Source organism: Carassius auratus, chromosome 19 (genome assembly GCF_003368295.1).
Source record: "Carassius auratus strain Wakin chromosome 19, ASM336829v1, whole genome shotgun sequence".
Classification (NCBI taxonomy): Eukaryota; Metazoa; Chordata; class Actinopteri; order Cypriniformes; family Cyprinidae; genus Carassius; species Carassius auratus.
In genome coordinates this window covers 8,533,725-8,551,178 of record NC_039261.1, presented here as the reverse complement: position 1 = coordinate 8,551,178, position 17,454 = coordinate 8,533,725, and the positions used below count along the sequence as shown (strand labels likewise).

Below are 17,454 nucleotides of genomic sequence, written 5' to 3'. Positions count from 1 at the left end.
TAATATTCATGAGCTATGACCTCTTGTTATGAATAATCTTTTTGCCACATGTGTGCTAAATTGTGTCACACTGCTGCAGTAAAAAAAACCTTTGGTATCGTTTTGAAGTGGAGTATAGTTACTTTTAACATCCTATTTTCCAAATTTTACTGTGAACATCCTCTTCTGATTTCTGTGAAATCAGCTCACAATCGGCTTTCTCATAGTTGTCTCTGCATATTAAATTGTAATTGGAGACCGCATTTTAGAAGAAAAAAAATCAGCATTGACAGATTGTCGCAGTGTTGAATTGCTGTAAATCTGCCTGTATTTGTACTCTACATCTCCTCTGCAGTTACTCTGTACACCTTGTTCACCTTCACTGTTTTAGCACCAAGCAAAATAACCTCCCCTCGTGTCCAGCTGAGTGTTATATTAATGCCAGGAAAAACTGTCAAGGTAAATCGTTTTATTGTTGAAAGGACGCTAGTTGCTAGCGGGGGTGAAATAGGGTAACAGGGAGTGAGACGGGCAGCCATAACCTCAGATACCATATCACAGCTCTGTGTAATGTTTGTCCATGTACTGTGCCATTGAGAGGTTTTGTCTTAGCTTCTCAACTCAGTGTCTGTCTAGATGCAGGAACAGCCCATAGACACTCACTCTTGTATGACATGCTAGTGCCACAACCCACTCTGCACGGATCATGTTAGGCTTGCTCTTAAGCTGGAAGATGAAAATTTGGTGCTACTGAGGCATACAGCAATTTGTATTATTATTACAGTCTTTTTAACCACAGTATTTATTTGTTATTATTATTATTATTATTATTATACATGGTAATGCATTGTTTATGGACATGCATTGCACAGTAGTAATAACTTTATTATTTGATTTATGTATTATGCTTCTTGAAATGCCCTAGTATGTAAAATAGCATGATAGATGAATACGCTAATCATATGTTTGGTATGTTTTATACATAAAGTCTACCTCTCATTTTTGCGAAATAAGTGTAAGGTGTCACAATTATCTATATGACCTCACTGGGCTGTGTAAAAATAAAAAAATAAACGTCAGAAACCTCAATGAGTGCGTTCGTGACAGGATTACCTGTTTGTTGAACAATCTATAAGGGAAGTGCTTGGATCAAAAAGAAAAAAAAAATCCCAAACAGTTAGTTAAATTCAAAACAATACCTATTTTTCTGCTTCCAATTGGTGGAAGTCGCACAGCAGCTTTAACATTGAAAAATGGTGCTGGAGTTCCACTAATACATTGTGTGTTTTTTTGTAGTTTTAAGTTCTAATGAATCTCTGGACATGAGTTTTTGATAAAGCACACATTTCTCTCTTCAGGTGCCGGTGGTCCAGAATGCCCCGTCATCAGTGCAGCCGTCACCCATGCACAGCTCTCAGGGGCTCGGGAAACTACCCGTCCGGCCCGGCATGCACTCATCTGAGCCTCAGAGCCTGCGCACTGCACAGGTACATGGGGGTTTATGCACACCAGTGTATGCCTTTCCTTTTTCCTTGCCCATACATGTATTACTGATGATTTCAAGCATGAGCACAATGCACATGGATACTCCTCGTTATGTTGCACACATTAGTCTGAACATGTTAGAGCCTGCTGTTGGTTGCCATGGGAGCAGCACCTTAAGATCCGCATAACTGTATAGATTGGTACTAGTTACCATTTTTAATTACGGTCCATCTGTTGGGTACAAACAAAGCATTTGATGTCAACACTGTGTAAGCTGATATACAGTGTCTGCTGACATCTAGTGTTCATGCAGTGCATTGCGGAGTTATTAATAATTCTGAATGTGTTTTTTTTTCCCCTCAGGGCCACACAGTAATCAGGTCTGCTGCCAATGCATCTTTGCCCCCAATGATGATGTCACAGCGGGTTATTGCACCCAATCCTGCCCAGCTTCAGGGTCAGAGAGTGCCCTCCAAGCCTGGCATGGGCCGCTCCTCCACAGGTGGTTTGGGTAACGCAGTGAGCTATCAGCAGGTACGGTCACACAGTCAAGCTCACAGCCATTAGTTTGAGGGTTTCCTCCCTGCAATTTATTGATATTGAACTTTTAAAACAATTATACAATGTGAACGGTCCACATGTTTTTGTTGTTGCTTTTTTTTTTTTTCTAAAGGTCAGGATCTATTCTGGGAGTTGCTGTGATTCATTTGTACTTTTCTCAATGTATTTATTACTGGTGTATTTCAAAATGCTGAAGTCATGAACTAGGGCCGAGTGATATAGCAAAAGCATTTTCAGTCTTTTGACAAAGTATACATGTTGAAAAGTTTGTGGTAGGATATCAAAAGTGACAGCAAAAATAGTATAATATGTTCAAAAGATTTCTGATTCAAATAAATGTTGTTCTTTTTAACGTTCTATTGAAAGAATCCTGACAAATTTATGTTTTCACAAAAATATTTAGCAGCACAACTGTTTTCAACATTGATAAGAGCAGGAAATGTTTTTGAACACTTTCAGCTTTGCCATCACTAAAGTCAATTTATATTTTAAAATTATTTAATAATTAAACTTTAAGCTGTGATAATATTTTACAATATTTACTGTTCTTACTGTATTTTGATCAAATGCATACAGCGTTAGTGTATAAATATCTCAGTACTTACACAGAATATGTAATTATAATTTGGTAACACTTTAATATAAGGACCAATTCTCACTATTAACTAGTTGCTTATTAGCGTTCTTATTATTAACATATTGGCTGTTTATTAGTGCTTATAAAGCACATGTTCTGCATGATCATATTCTACATCTCTAATCATACCCAACACCTAACTTAACTTAACAACTGCCTTACTAACTATTAATAAGCAGCAAATTAGGAGTTTATTGAGGTAAAAATCATAGTTAATGGTTTATTAATGGTGAAAACTGGACCTTAAAATAAAGTATGACCATTAATTTCCCTGTATTTATATATTTTTTTTACTTCAACATTAACATTAGTGTTTGTATATCTGTGAACACTTAAATATTTTAAAGTTTTCTATAATTTTGAACAAGTGTTTGAACCCATGTATCCAAGTGCACAGTTTGAAAGATGAATCAAAGGTCTTTATTTTTATTCTTTTTCTCCTGATGTTTAAATCCTGTTTTAAAACATCTCTTCCTTAGGATGGTGCATAAAACAAGCCAACTGGAACGGGCCTCAGCTTAATAGGCGAATAAAAATTGTGCATTAAATCACAGCAATATTTATAGTGTTGTTTAGTTTTATATCGCCAACAAAATCATATTTAATATGTTGTATATTCAATACATCGCCCAGCTGCAACATGAATCATTCATAAAAATGGATTATGTGGGTTACTGATGATTTGCCCTTTTGCTTTGTGTGATGCAGGCTGCCAGCCAGCAGGTGGGGGTCTCGCAGCGCTCAGGCTCGTCCTCAGCTATCTACATGAACTTGGCACACATGCAGGCAGCAGGAGCAGCTGGTGTCGGGGTGGGTGTGAGTGGGGTTGGTGCCGTCAGCCCCTCCACCCTTTCCAGTGCCTCCAGTGTGGCTTCTCTGAACGACCAGGCCAGCAGCCAAGCAGCCGCTAAACTGGCCCTCCGCAAGCAGCTGGAGAAGACCCTGCTGGAGATACCTCCACCTAAACCTCCAGCGCCCCTGCTGCACTTCCTGCCCTCTGCTGCCAACTCGGAGTTCATCTACATGGTGGGGCTGGAGGAGGTCGTGCAGAGTGTCATTGATAGTCAGGGTAGGAGCAAGAGGAATCCACACAAACACCTTGCACAGTAGGCCTGCACAATATGGCCTAAACTAGAAAAAATCATATTGCGATATGAATTTCCATATGATAATCTAATGCTAAGATCAAAAAAAGACAAAAAACACATATAAACAGCCGGTCTCATGTTCAAATGTTTTACTTAAGTTGTGCAAGTGGAAACCGTTTTAGACCATTCACACTTGACCTAAAAGTGAAGTGAGCGAATTTGGTTTAATAATTGCAAAAAGACCATATTGCAATTTCAGTTTATGTATTGAAGTTCTAATTCTGCTCAATCCCTAAACTCATGTTTTCTGCTTTTGCTAGGTAAAATGCGGGGGTCACTGCCACACGTGGAGCCGTTCTTCTGTGCCCAGTGCAGGACTGACTTTACCCCACACTGGAAACAGGAGAAAAGTGGTCGCATTCTCTGTGAGCAGTGCATGACGTCCAATCAGAAGAAGGCCTTGAAGGCCGAGCACACCAATAGGCTCAAGAACGCTTTCGTTAAGGCTCTGCAGCAAGAACAGGTCAGTCGGTATCTTGAGGTTTTATTTTACTGATGATAGAGTTTGATGTCCAACATTTGAATGAAGAAATTCTTCTTAAACGTTGAGTTTCAGTACACCACAAACTAGTTTGCTACACTGGTGTCATTGTTAACTAAAATTAAAATGATTAAAAGTCGTTTAATAGAAAAAAAACTTAAAGGAAAATGTAAAATGTTGCTCCAGCAACTAATTGAAATGAGTAAAAGTATGTAGGTGGAGTATGCAGTTATTGTGCTTCTAGCGCCACCTAGCGGAATAAAAAAAACAGCGTATTTTTAAAACAACCCTTGCAAAAACGAATGTATTCAAGCATAACATTACAAACTTCACCTTTATGATGAAGTATTAAATTTAAAATAAAAAAGCTCAAGCTAAAACTGAAATTTTTACATACTTTATATAAGCTGATCTAAAATATTAATTAATAATATTATAGGATATACTGTAAATAATATTCAAATAACATTGGTAAGCTACAAAGCATAATGCTTTATTTGAAAAAAAAATATATAATAATGATTGAAATATTAACAAATAATAATAATAATAAAAAAACTGACAATCTCTTTTATTGATTTGTTATTTAACATTTGCTTCAAATAGAAGTAATTAATCAGGACAAGTAAATTATACAAATAATAATTTTATTATTTATTAATGAAAACCGGCTATTTTTAGTAGTAGAAGTTGTGGTAGTAGCAGTATTGACTTTTGCTGACATTGCAACTGACACTGCTAGCTTGTAGTTTCTGTAACTGTATGTTGACTTCCTGTTTCTGTCTCTGTCCATTCAGGAAATAGAGCAGAGGTTGCAGCAGCAGGCTGCTCTGTCCCCCAGCTCCGCCCAGACTGTGCCCAGCGTGAGCAAAGCGGAGACCTTGATCCGACACCATGCCCTCCGACAGGTGCACACTCTCATTGTGTACAAATAATAGGATCTCATGAGACCATTTTTATGGATTTTGAAATGGCTGTTTCATTCTGGCCCTTCAGCTAATCACAGATTTTAATCAGTTTAATGGTACAAAGAGGTGTCATGAAATTTAACGCTGATTCTCCCTCATTTTCTCTTTCAGACTCCCCAGCCTCAGGCCGCTCTGCAGCGGGGTCTGTCCAGCTCAGCACGAGGTGTCCTCTCTAACTTCGCCCAGGCCTCCCAGCTCTCAGTGGCCAGTGGGCTGCTGGATATGACAAGCAAGCGCTGTGGCAGCAGCAGCACCAGCAGCAGCAGTCGGGCTCAGCATGACAGCCGCAGGCAGATCTACAACATCCCTGGTAAGATGATGCCGTTTAATTAGGAATGCACAGCATACCTTAATTACATGATTTTGAAATGGCATGGTCAGGAAATGTCGTATGGGTTAAGGATTAATTATGGAATCACATTTTGTTAAACTGACATTCATCCACCCCTGGGGTCCAGTCTCAACTCATTGATTATGCTGTTGGACACAAAGTAGACTGACTAGAATAAAATTAGCAGAGAAAGTGCTATGCAATAGTGTTGAAGATGAAGGAAAATATTAAATTCATCATAAAAGTAGGCTGCGCCGGACGTAGAATTATAATAAAGCCGTGAAAGTCAACACTCTCATCAAGTGAACAATGGCTGGAACTAATGATTTATAGAGTTTTAGGATGTTATTAAAAAAGGATGAGTTAATAAAATAGATTTAAAGTTAGTGAAGGTCTAACATCTTTTCTTTAAAGATTTTCCTTGTTTTGAAACGTACTTATCCGTGATTTTCTATGATGTTTTTAAAATATAAAAATGTATACAAATTAAAAGTGTGAAAAAAAGAAAACCTTTCTAAAGCTAATTTTTGTCATGTCTATTTTATGATTTTCTAATTTAACACAATAATGACTTCAAATAATCTTTTTTTGGGGATGATTTCTCAGCCAAATTTGTTTTTGTCATTCTTCCAGTTCATGTCACAAACTCTATTCTGTAAAGCACCTTTTTTTCAACCTTTTAAACTTCTTATCTGTTTTCTTATTTCCTTGAATTTCCCCGGCCCCTCTCTATCGCAGGTCTGAATATTGCCTATCTAAATCCAGGAGCCATTGGGGGCCACAAGGCATCCAGCCTAGCGGACCGTCAGCGGGAGTATCTGCTCGACATGATTCCCCCACGCTCCATATCCCAGTCCATCACCGGGCAGAAATGAACCCTGACGGGACTGCAGATCCCCCTTTCGGACGCCCCACCGCCCCTCTGTTCTACATCAGAACATCCCCACCACATACACACGCACACCATCACCCCATCGCATGCAGTGCCTGTCCGTGTGCCTACCCAACTAACCCATAAGAACAGCTCAATCAGTCAGACTGTAAACACCAGACTGTCCGTGCATCTCAAACTTCGGTTTCCTACTATAGCAAAGCTCTTTATTGTTATCTCGACTTATTATTGCTGTTATTGCTACTTCTATTATTATCACAGTTATTATTATTATTAGTATTATTGTTGCTTCTGTTACAGTTACTTATATTACACTTTATTCGTAGGTTTAGTGTTTTTTTGCATCTTTTTATGTTCTTACCCTTATGTTTTTCTTTGCAGAGGGGGGATGTCAGATTCCAGGGTCACTTAAAAATATAAAAGCGCAGTGTTTTTTTTTTTGGTTCATTTGAAAGCTTCCTCCCTCGGTCGCCCCTGTAAAGTTCGACTCATTCTCTCTCATGTCGTATATGTTCAGTTTCGAAGTTGGAATGGTTAAAGCGTTCTTACCTGAGATAGAGAGAGCAGAATCGTTGTAGCGTTACACGCTTGGAAACTACAGAGTCCTCCAAGAACCTTCTGGTTCAGGAAGAGCGAGACAGACTCGTGTACATTGATCAGATTGATCCTTATGCAGAGCGCTGCTGATCTAGTCAATGTTGGTTCTGCCTTGAGAAGGCCACAGGGAAATGGGACCTGCACTAGCACGGATGAGTCTCCTGCTGCCGAATGTCCAGAGAGAACTGTAAAATTGGAGTGCATGCGCCCACGAACAGGATCTCGCCCGTGTCTCTCAATGCCTTCACTTTCACAGGATGCAGTGATGTCATGTAACTTTGTTTGTGGTGACGGTGCGTTTCACTGCACAGCAAAGAATGAAGCAAGAGAGTCCCATCATCATGAACTTTGTCTCCTTTTTGATTTGTGTTTCTGCTTGGGTGTTTTTGATCTTTTTTTTTTTTTCTCCCCGTCTTTACGGTTTCATTCTTTTTATCTTAATCGGGCGACGTCTCCATCTGTATTGGCCACGTATCTTAAAGGTACTTGCCACCGGAGACGATAATCATTGAAATGGCAAATAGGCGGAGTTATTGGAAAAACGGTTTATGTGTAGATTGTTAACGTGAGTTTTAACAGAAAGCATTGACGAGGATCAATCATCGTGTTAAAGCAATGCACAAGAGATGCCTCGTTATGGAGGAGCACTTTTCTTAATAATTGAAAAAAACGAAACAAATGGTTAAGTAAAAGAGGACACGAATGTTTCAGCGCAGAGGATCTTAAGGTATGGATGCCATCGGATGTCTCGGAGAGAGCTGGGAGAAAGACTTTTTGTGCGTCGTGCAGGGTGCATTTCATTTTTTCCTGAAAGAGTCCGGTTTTTCAAACCCACGTTATGGTCCACGTTTATGTTTCAGTAGACATAACCCGGAGGCGTTTGAATTATGGTCACAATATAAGCAGTGTTTAGTCAATATGCAGTATTAGGGATTCTGCGCAGGATGATTTTGCATTCTGGTTGGACTCGCGGTTATCTTTTGGTCAGATTTCGTTCTCCGTTAGTGAGGTATTGCTCCATGTTTCGGAAACGTGGATCACAAATGGCTTTCAAAGGGTTTAACATCTGCTTGTTGACAAGAAGTTGAGCACTTAACATTAACCCCCAGCCTAAACATTCACCATGACACGGTTTTTGTTTCTTTTGGAAATCAGACTTTGAGGTCTGTCATGCAGGTCATGTTTAATAGCCGAGAAATTTGAAAGCGATTATGTGTTCGATGGTGAATAAATGGAAATAAATCCATGCACATGCGTTTTTCTGTCATGTGTGTGGACACTGATCCTTGCAGTTTGATTTTGTTTTTTGTGTTTTTGTCCTGTATAATGCCACTGATTTGTGGTGGAACGATGCAACTTTTGAACAAAAGAATTTTGAAGCTACCTTGGATTAAATTTTCAGGTGCAATATTAGATAATAGGATGTTTACATTATTTTTTTTTTTCTTCTGGTAAATCAGTCCCCTTTAGTCATTCTGTTCAATCTTTGATATTAAGGGGTTGATTTTATCTTTGCTCCAATTTTATGGTCTGTAATGTTTTTTGTTGTTTTATTTGAAATGAACGTAGGGTGTTTATAGTAGCTCATTTCTCTCTCCTGCTCTCTCTTGTAGACTATATTAGATGCATCCATATACCTGTGTTCATATATTTACGAGAAAGATGGATTTTGAAGTTGAACTTCCTTTTGACGCCTCAATTAAGTTCCATTTTTGTTTGGTTGTTTAATTTCAGCTGTTTCTTAAAAAAAAAAGAAAAAAAAGTAAAAAGGAGAAAAAAAAAATCAAATTTAATCAAACAAAAAAAAATGTATGAACAGATGATGACACGATATTTGCTAGGTCAGAAGTAATAATGACTTATTGTACATATGCTTTTTTTTTCTCCCTTGAATTAAAAATAATGAAATGAAATTAAAATGGTTGTATATTGTGTAGAAAAGCAAACAAAAAGCCATGAATATTGTGAAGCTTGTCATTTTGTTTTGTGATCACTGTGTATTATTGTGTAACAAATGTGCAAAATGTATGGGATTATACTTCTCTTGTTTTTGAATGAGCTCTTTAGATGCATTTTCTCCCCGGCTGTGCGTTTTTGTAGTATGTAGTATTTGCAGAAGAAAAAAAAAAAGTTCATTGTTCTGGTGGAGCGTTTGATCCATTCTGTAGTCTTTGGACTGAGACATGATGGGACAGTCTCGTATGTTACTTTTTTTTGTTACCTCTCTTTTATTTGATTTTGGCTTTTTATTTCAAACATTGAAGTTCTGTAGATGTTCGGTGAATAAGTTTCTTTCTCTAATGTCCCACACCAAGTGTTGATCTTTACAGAACATGGACTGGATGAAACATTTGACAGTATTACCCCTCACTTGACCAAATCCAAAGCGTTCATCATAAATGTAAAATCAAAGCATGCTAGCGCTCAATAACATTACGTTTAGTTAAATAACTGGGTGCAGAAAACCCTACAGGGGAGATTGTGTACATTTGTTTTCTGTTGCTTAAAGTACAAACTTTCCTCGGGATATCCCATTTTTCTTTCTTGGGGAAAAAAAAACACAATGCTCTTATTATTATTTTTTTTTCATGGAAGATTGTATACATTGTATACGATGAAGAAAAAAATGTTTTGTTTGATTGTTTTTGACTGTTCCAATGCTTATTGCCTTCAGCCTTTAAATCACAAGACAAAAAATGGACAATTTGCACACATGCAAGTTTTGATTCTAAGGTTTGTGACATTATTAGATATACTTTTACACGGTTAATGTCATGGAATCTCTGTCCATAATTCTCTGACTGGACAATCAGCTTTTCTGGAGTTCTAATGCTGGGGTTTACGTCTCTCTTCAATTTTCTTTTCTTCTTTTCTGCAATTTTTCCTCTCCCCGATTTTCATTTGTTGAAAGTTAAGAGTCTTTTTTTTGTTGTTGTTGTTGAAATGGGAGAGCAGGTTTTGGGTCATCATTTCTTTTGGATTTTCTAAATTTCATCTGAAGTTTCAAATATTTTTTAAGTAGACTTAGCTGCAATTTACCCAGTTTGAATTTTAAAGCAAATGGCAATATGTTGAAATCCGTTCATAAAAGAAAACTATGAATAATTAAAAATGTGTACAGTTTAAAAAAAAAAAAAAGGAAAATAAAAAAAGTAAAGTACTGGATATTGGCTTAAACGATTATTGATTTTAGTCAAGGATAAGAAGTGCTTTTTGTCAAGTTTTTATTTTCATTTAGAACATTAATCCAGACCTTTTGCACATCCTTGATATTTAACTGTCTAAAATGGAGATGAAAAAAAAAAAAGCTGTTTGATTACTGCCGGTTGATTAACAACAATTATGCATTGACCGAAAAAAAAAAATAAGCTAATTTTGGAGGAAATAACTTTGTAATATTTATCACTTGCAAGCTATGTTTAATAAAGGATGGAACAGTTTATCTCCGAGTGTGTTAGCATTTTTTCAAAACTCATTTTGCTTCTTTTGCCATTTTTTGGTATTATATATTTTTTGTTCATATATTTTATTTAATTCTATATTATTATTTATACTCGTATTTTTATTTATATTTAAAAAACCTATTTCATTGTCTTTTTTTTTTTTCTTCTCGCACTCTTCCAGCCAGCACACATGGTCTCCTGAGTCCTGGTCATTCATTTAGAGACTAATTGGCTTCATTATAAGCTTTGACTTTATCCGGTCACTTCAATTATAGCTATTTTCCACAGCATCACTGTATCCTGCCGGCAGATTCAGAGTTGTACTCTCTAAAGAGATAATATCTGTTATTCTTCCAACTAAACCAGTGTTAGTTGACTCAGGTGCATGAGGGATCATCTGAAATTAGAGAATCAATTATTACACGATATTCATTCTTGTCACACATTATAGCAATTGGCAAGTGACAATGTTTTACTAATTCTGTTATTCTTTGGAGCCAAAGATGATCAATAACGTCAGTCATCGTGTCTAGAAAACATAGGCTTGTGTTGCTTTATGGAGTTGTATTGAATAGTCTGTATATAGTAAGGGATAGTTTGACAGAGAACCAAAAGAGCACCGAATGAGGTCAATATTTACCTTTCCATTTTAGGAAACAAAACATTCAAACCTATTCTATCGTTTTTCAGCTTTTATTCGAGGGAGCAGGTTGTGAACAACCTCATACAGCGGGTAAACACAAGTTAGCCATTTATCATTAATTGTATCATAGAAGAGTATCAAAATATGGGGACACATTTTTATCAGGAGACATGTGCCCCAGTACTGGTGAAAGGTTTTGTTTTTGGACTCTGATATACTGTATGAATTTCAGAGTAGACCAAATTGTGTATTAAATTATGTTTCAATCCTTAAAGGGATAGTTCAACCAAAAATCTAAATTATGTCATTAACAACTCACCCTCATGTCGTTTCAAACCTGAGACCACCGTTTATCTTCGGAACACAGTTTTTAGTCCGCGAGCTCTCAGTCCCTCCATTGAAGCTGTGTGTACGGTCTCTACAGCTTGGTGTTCATCTTCAGTTCTCTCTTCACAGCAGTTCAGTCAGTGTACTGTTTGAGTGCATGCATTACTCCGGGATATTGATTTGTTTTAACTCAGAGGGAGTGTCAGCCACATTAAAAAAGTTAACAGCTTAAGTCATTTGTGGATTAATGCTTATTGGAGACGCGAACAGTTTAAAACTATTCAGTTCTATTTGGAATCTAAATTGAAATCTAAATTATGTCATTAATAACTCACCCTCATGTCGTTCCAAACCCATAAGACCTCCGTTTATCTTTGGACCACAGTTTAAGATATTTTAGATTTAGTCTGAGAGCTCTCAGTCCCTCCATTGAAGCTGTGTGTACAGTATACTGTCTATGTCCAGAAAGGTAAGAAAAACATCATCAAATCTCACTGGTTTGGAACGACATGAGGGTGAGTTATTAATTACATAATTTTGGGTGAACTAACCCTTTAATGCCCCATTTTGCAAACGTAATAGGTGAGCTAATATCTAATAGTGTTGATGACAGACCGTTCAGTTCTTGCTTTGTGTGCTTGTGACTTGCTTGTATTGAGCAATATCCACATCTAAAATTATGCTCTGCCCACATGGTTTTATTTTTCTGGGAATCAACCCACAAACATATTTCCTGTGTTCCACTTTGCTTTTAATTGTCTGGGGTGTGTTTCTTTGCTCAACATGCGCCCACCTGCTCTGATGTCTGTGTATTACTCAACCTTTGCTCCTGGGCCACAGTGCAGATGCAACAAAGGGTGTGCTGGGGTCCGGAGGGATGTTATGTTCGGATCAGAGCAGATTCTGTTCTCTGACCTTGAGCGTTTAACGGGTCAGAACTACACATCTGGGCAGGACCGGGGTCACAACGTGTGTCATTTTCATGTTGTAGTTACATTCTCAGATAATGTAATCAAAGGTTGGGTAAGAGCTCTTATTGAAAAGATTTAAAATCCACATCATATAAAATGTTCCAGAAAAGCATCCCCCTGGAAATCTGTAGTGGTTCATTTTCTGTCTTTCCAAGAATGTTTTCCTCAGGCCACTACATAAACATTCAGCGACTGCAAACTATTAGTGATTATCAGTGTCATTTCCATGTCATTTCCACTTGCACACGCATTGTTTAGTGGCAGCTTCTCTCAGTTACATCTCATGGGGAAGCGTGTCTGGAGAGGCTGTAGGTTAGTGGATGTCAAGACTTTGGAATGAAGTTCAGTTGGGAATAATCCCTGTCATCAGACCAGCTACAGGGCTCAGACTCGCTTGTTTTGGTAGTAATGGATTACCGGTGATCTCTTCAAGGCTGAATCATTTTGTCTGATTGTTAGAATTTTTCAGTCTCTTGCCAGCAATAGAGGGCAGTGTTGAGCAGTACTGTGTGTAGTCTTCTGCATCAGTGGGCACACTGAGTGATTCTTTACTGACAGATCCATCTGCAAATGCCTTCATTTGAATTTTTGCTCATTTTTAGTGGAGGATGGCGTGTAAACCTTTACATGTAAAATCAGTCGCATTATAGATACAGGTGCATCTCAAAAATTAGAATATCATGGAAAAGGTATTTATTATTCAAATTTTTTGAGATGCAACTTTATGTTTGAGGGAGCACTCTTTTCATGCATTCTAGGCTGTATAATACTGTTTGACTGTCTTAGAATAGGGATATTCACCTCAGTAAAGAGATTATTGTGTGTCAAGTCATCATTTTATCTGAATGTTTTAAAATGACTCTGTGGCTTGTGTGCTTCTTAAGTGCACTGGTGCGAATTGCCGAGCATTCGTACAAATCCAAGAATGCAATGATTGGAGATTTTCGCTTAATAATATGCTAACATGGATTACATACAGTATTAATTTGTTTCTCTGCAAACCCTACCGTATGCCTTCAGAACACTTGGAACTTGGATAATTAATAGGTTTACAATTTATTAAATGGACAAGTGACAACATTTTTTTTTTTTTGGGGGGGGGGGGGGGGGCTAATATGGCTTTAATAACAGCATCAGGTTGACATATTACTGGTTGTGAAGAGATAAATAAACTATAAACTATGAGAGCGAGCAAACAAAATAAGGGTTAGGAGTAAAGGAGCACATAGTTATTCTGTTGGGGCCCAATACCTCGAATTTGCTTAGGGCCCCCAAATCACTAAATCGGCCCCTGGCCTGAAATAAACATGAATCAGAAGGTATTTTAGGTCAACCGTGGAAAGATATCAGTACACACCATTTCTAAGTCCACTGAAGTTAATCGACTCTTCTGTGTGATAAATTTGTCGGACAAAATTGTGGATTCTCTATTATGATTGGTCAAGTCGCCTGTCAATCAAGCTCCCTGCGAAGGGTCAATTAGCCATTATCCAAAGCATAAAGGAGTCTGTAAAAAGTTCTCACCAGACGTATCCACTCACTAAATTTATATAATTTACAGAAATTAAATAAAATGTATTAATTCATTAATTCATTAATTCATAATATTAATTAAATCAGTAATATTAGATGCACAGAAGGTACCATTTCTTAGTAGACAGAACAGCTCAGCTTCAGCTGAGATAATAGTGACAGAGTCTCGGTCCAGGGGGTGGATGAGGTCTTCATTCGGCTCTTATCCTCTGGCCTTGAGAAGGTTATGAGATATTAGTGAGCTGAGCTCACAGGTGGCAGCTGTAGCAGACAGTCCCTTCACTTCCACCTCTTTTCCTGATGTCAACATACGTCTAGTGTGAAAGTCTCGCCCTCAAAATTCCATCAAATTCTTCCAATCATAAGGCTGGGAATGAAAGGAATGCTGTTTTTTAAACAAACAGCCAATCATCCTCTCTCATACAGCTTCAATGCAGCTTGTTGAGACTGTCAAGGGAAATGAATGAAGGTTTTGTCATTTCTGAGGTGGAATTCAAGGTGAAAATCACAAGCTGTTGTCATTAGGTTAGAAGCATTGCCATTACAGAGATGAATGACCAGAGAAAATATTCTATCCTGAATTCTAAACTGTACTGAACACTAGATTTACATGTTCTAATTACTGTAAATGTGGTTTGTCAAAAAAAAACCTTTATTTTATTAATATTTTTTGAAAGATATAGGCCACCTATAATCATAGGCCAGCATGTCTGTGTTGCAGAACTTATTCTGTCCTGATTCAAATGAAATCATTAAAGAATAACATTTTACGCTGAGTGCTTGCATGGGGGGTTCAGGTGGAGCTCAGTGTGTAATGACAGTTCTGATTGTTGTCTGGAGGTTTGGGGGCCTGAACATCTGCTCAGGAGACTTTAAAGAGTATCTCTATTGATTTCCTTTCACTCCGATTAACAGGACAGTTTGTATAGTGCAACCGAGCTTGTACACAATGTCCATTTGTGCTCCCTCAGTAGGTCCTCCTTGAAGATGACAAAATCAAAATGTACATTCATCACACAGTTTGAGCATTAAATTTTCATAAGGCAGACAGTTGATTAAATCAGGAGCTTTTCTTCATGGTGTATATTTCCCTTATAATGAAATTCAGTTCTTTGTTTAGAATCTACCTCTATCAAATCAAACTCCTAAAAGGACTTTCAAACTCATGAAGATAAAATATGCATATATCTATTGTAATGTGTCCATAGATCACTATAACTTTCCTTTAGCAGTCACCTGCTCTGAAACTCAACTAGGTTTCTAATGAAGATTTATTTAGTGAAGGAAGCTCAATATGGACTCAGCCTTGCGTCTTATCTCTAAACAGGTATGGAGCTCTACTCTAAAGGTTTTACACACTCGTGGGCCAAAAAAAAGGTCATACTTAAATGTCACTTGTAATGTTAGCAGTTTCTTTTCTGCTTTTTAATAATATCACTTGTCAGTTCTTTAGATGACTCATATCACAATGTTACAACAGTTCAAGTTGTCTTAGCTGTCCAGACAGTCCAAGTTAGCTGAGCGGTTAGCCTCATTTGCTTGCAGTTTGCATCAATTTCAAATGCATACAGTAAATGTCTTAATGAGTAGTTTTTAGTTTGTTTGTTTTTATAGATTTTTTTGGTTTACCAGTAAAAGCATCTAAGCAGTCTTAAATACCTGATAAGCAACAATTCAGTTTGTTTTAAAAAATTACATCTTTTACGTTTGCATAGATTACTTATCCCATTTGAAAGCATTTATTTTGTTACACTGGAAATACATTTAGGATATTTTAAGGTTGTTTAGATATTGTGTTTTATAAAATAATATATTTCAATATTATAGGCTGCATATCTGACCATTGCTCTGTAATGGACAAATGAGACTAATGTACAATGGCTTGAACTCATTATTTGAAAGTAATTTAAATTATGGTCAAAATTAGAAAATTTCTTCACATTACTATCCTCAGGACATGTCCTGCTAGGTCAAGCTGTCTCAGGTCCAGGTATGCTGTGATGATAGTCCCTCCCAAAAATACCATGACCCTTACACCCCTACACTGTAAAAAATAATTCAGTGGCTTAGTAAATTTCACAAAAATAAAGAGCTATATTAACTTAATAAAATCTTTTGAAATCATTTAAGTGATATTTTGAGTGGGTCAGATTAAAAAGAATAATTAAAAATCCAACAAATAATTTCTCTAAAATTTACATATATTATTTAAGTTTATGTAATGAAAATAAATAAGTATTTAACTAACTAATTATATTTTTAATATACCTTCAATATTTCTGGTGAATTCTAATAGAAATATTTGATAATTATTTACTTGTACTGATCTGTTTTAGAAACTAAAATTATTAAGTATTTCCAACCAATTTTCCTAAATAAAGTTCCAGCTTAATAAATGACAGTTTAAATAAATTGAGTAAATTTCGCGGCTAAAGTGATCACGTGTGCAGCTCCGCAGGAAAAAAAAAATCTGCTTTCCTCAGCAGCGACGTCGACTAGCCATACACCTCACAGCTCCTGGTAAGTAACGTTAGTCAGCTAATCCTACTTACGTTTGTAACACTTTATTAAAAAGTTAATAATTATTAAGCATTTTCTAACAATTGTCTTTGTATTTTACGTCATATTCAACAAGTTTCGTAACTTAATCGAAGTCACCTGAAGGACGGCTTTCCTCAGCAACGGCAAAGCCCGCACTCCTCGCATATCCTGGTACGTTATGTAATTTAGCCAGCTAATACTAATTATGTTTGTAATGTTTAATTCAGAAGTTAATTATTAAGTATTTCCTAACAATTGTGTTTGTATGTTGCGTTATCTTAAGAAGTTTAACAAGTTTCGCGGCTCAAACAAGAGGCACCTGTCACTGACTGAAGGACTGCTTTTCTCAGCAACGACGTGAACAGCATTACTCGAATTTCCTGTAAGTAGCGTAGTCCTTTTATAACTATGTATATTTGCAAAAATGTTTTCAAAAGTTGATTAAACATTGACCGTGTGTACGTGTACATAACAGTGTAGTTTTCGAAGTTAGTTAGTGGGGCAGCCATATGTATGTTAGTTTTTTTTTTTTTTTTTTTTTGGAGTGGGTTAACGTTCGTACTATTTGGATCACCGTTTATTTCAACCGCCATTTGAAAGTCTAACGATAAGTGTACCGTGGTCCAGCAACTATAACTATACATGCCCAATGGAAAACGATTTTGTACAGGTTCCCCTTTGGGGTCAGTGGCTTGTCAAAAGGGAACACATCATTTCTGAACTTTCAAATGACAACATTCTTTCTTGTAAAAAGCTGTCATGTTTTTGTAAAACATCATAATTACTACACGAACTCAAGTATGAGCTCTTAAATCACCACTACAAATACGCCATGCAAAAGTATTTAAAATGGCGTGGACATAACATAGACTGGTGCGTTTTAATCAGCTCCCACTATAGGGAGTCAGCCAGTTTAA

General features: G+C 37.0%; 1 protein-coding gene and 1 long non-coding RNA gene across 3 annotated transcripts in view; both read left to right on the top strand.

The window, feature by feature from the left end:
* The window catches only part of LOC113119350 (transcriptional repressor p66-beta-like), a 38,196-nt gene extending 27,675 nt beyond the window's left edge, over positions 1-10,521 (top strand). For both annotated transcript variants that reach the window (XM_026288768.1, XM_026288767.1), the window contains 7 exons: positions 1,338-1,466; positions 1,828-1,998; positions 3,371-3,731; positions 4,071-4,273; positions 5,089-5,199; positions 5,371-5,569; positions 6,329-10,521. In XM_026288768.1, the coding sequence (XP_026144553.1) occupies positions 1,338-1,466; positions 1,828-1,998; positions 3,371-3,731; positions 4,071-4,273; positions 5,089-5,199; positions 5,371-5,569; positions 6,329-6,465 (1,311 nt within the window). In that variant the 3' untranslated portion in view covers positions 6,466-10,521. The remainder of the gene's footprint in view (positions 1-1,337; positions 1,467-1,827; positions 1,999-3,370; positions 3,732-4,070; positions 4,274-5,088; positions 5,200-5,370; positions 5,570-6,328) is intronic.
* Positions 10,522-16,486: 5,965 nt separating this feature from the next.
* LOC113120265 (uncharacterized) lies at positions 16,487-16,860 on the top strand. Its single transcript, XR_003294565.1, has 3 exons — positions 16,487-16,516; positions 16,632-16,708; positions 16,821-16,860. It is a non-coding gene; the product is annotated as an uncharacterized LOC113120265 (long non-coding RNA).
* The last annotated feature ends 594 nt before the right edge of the window (positions 16,861-17,454 follow it).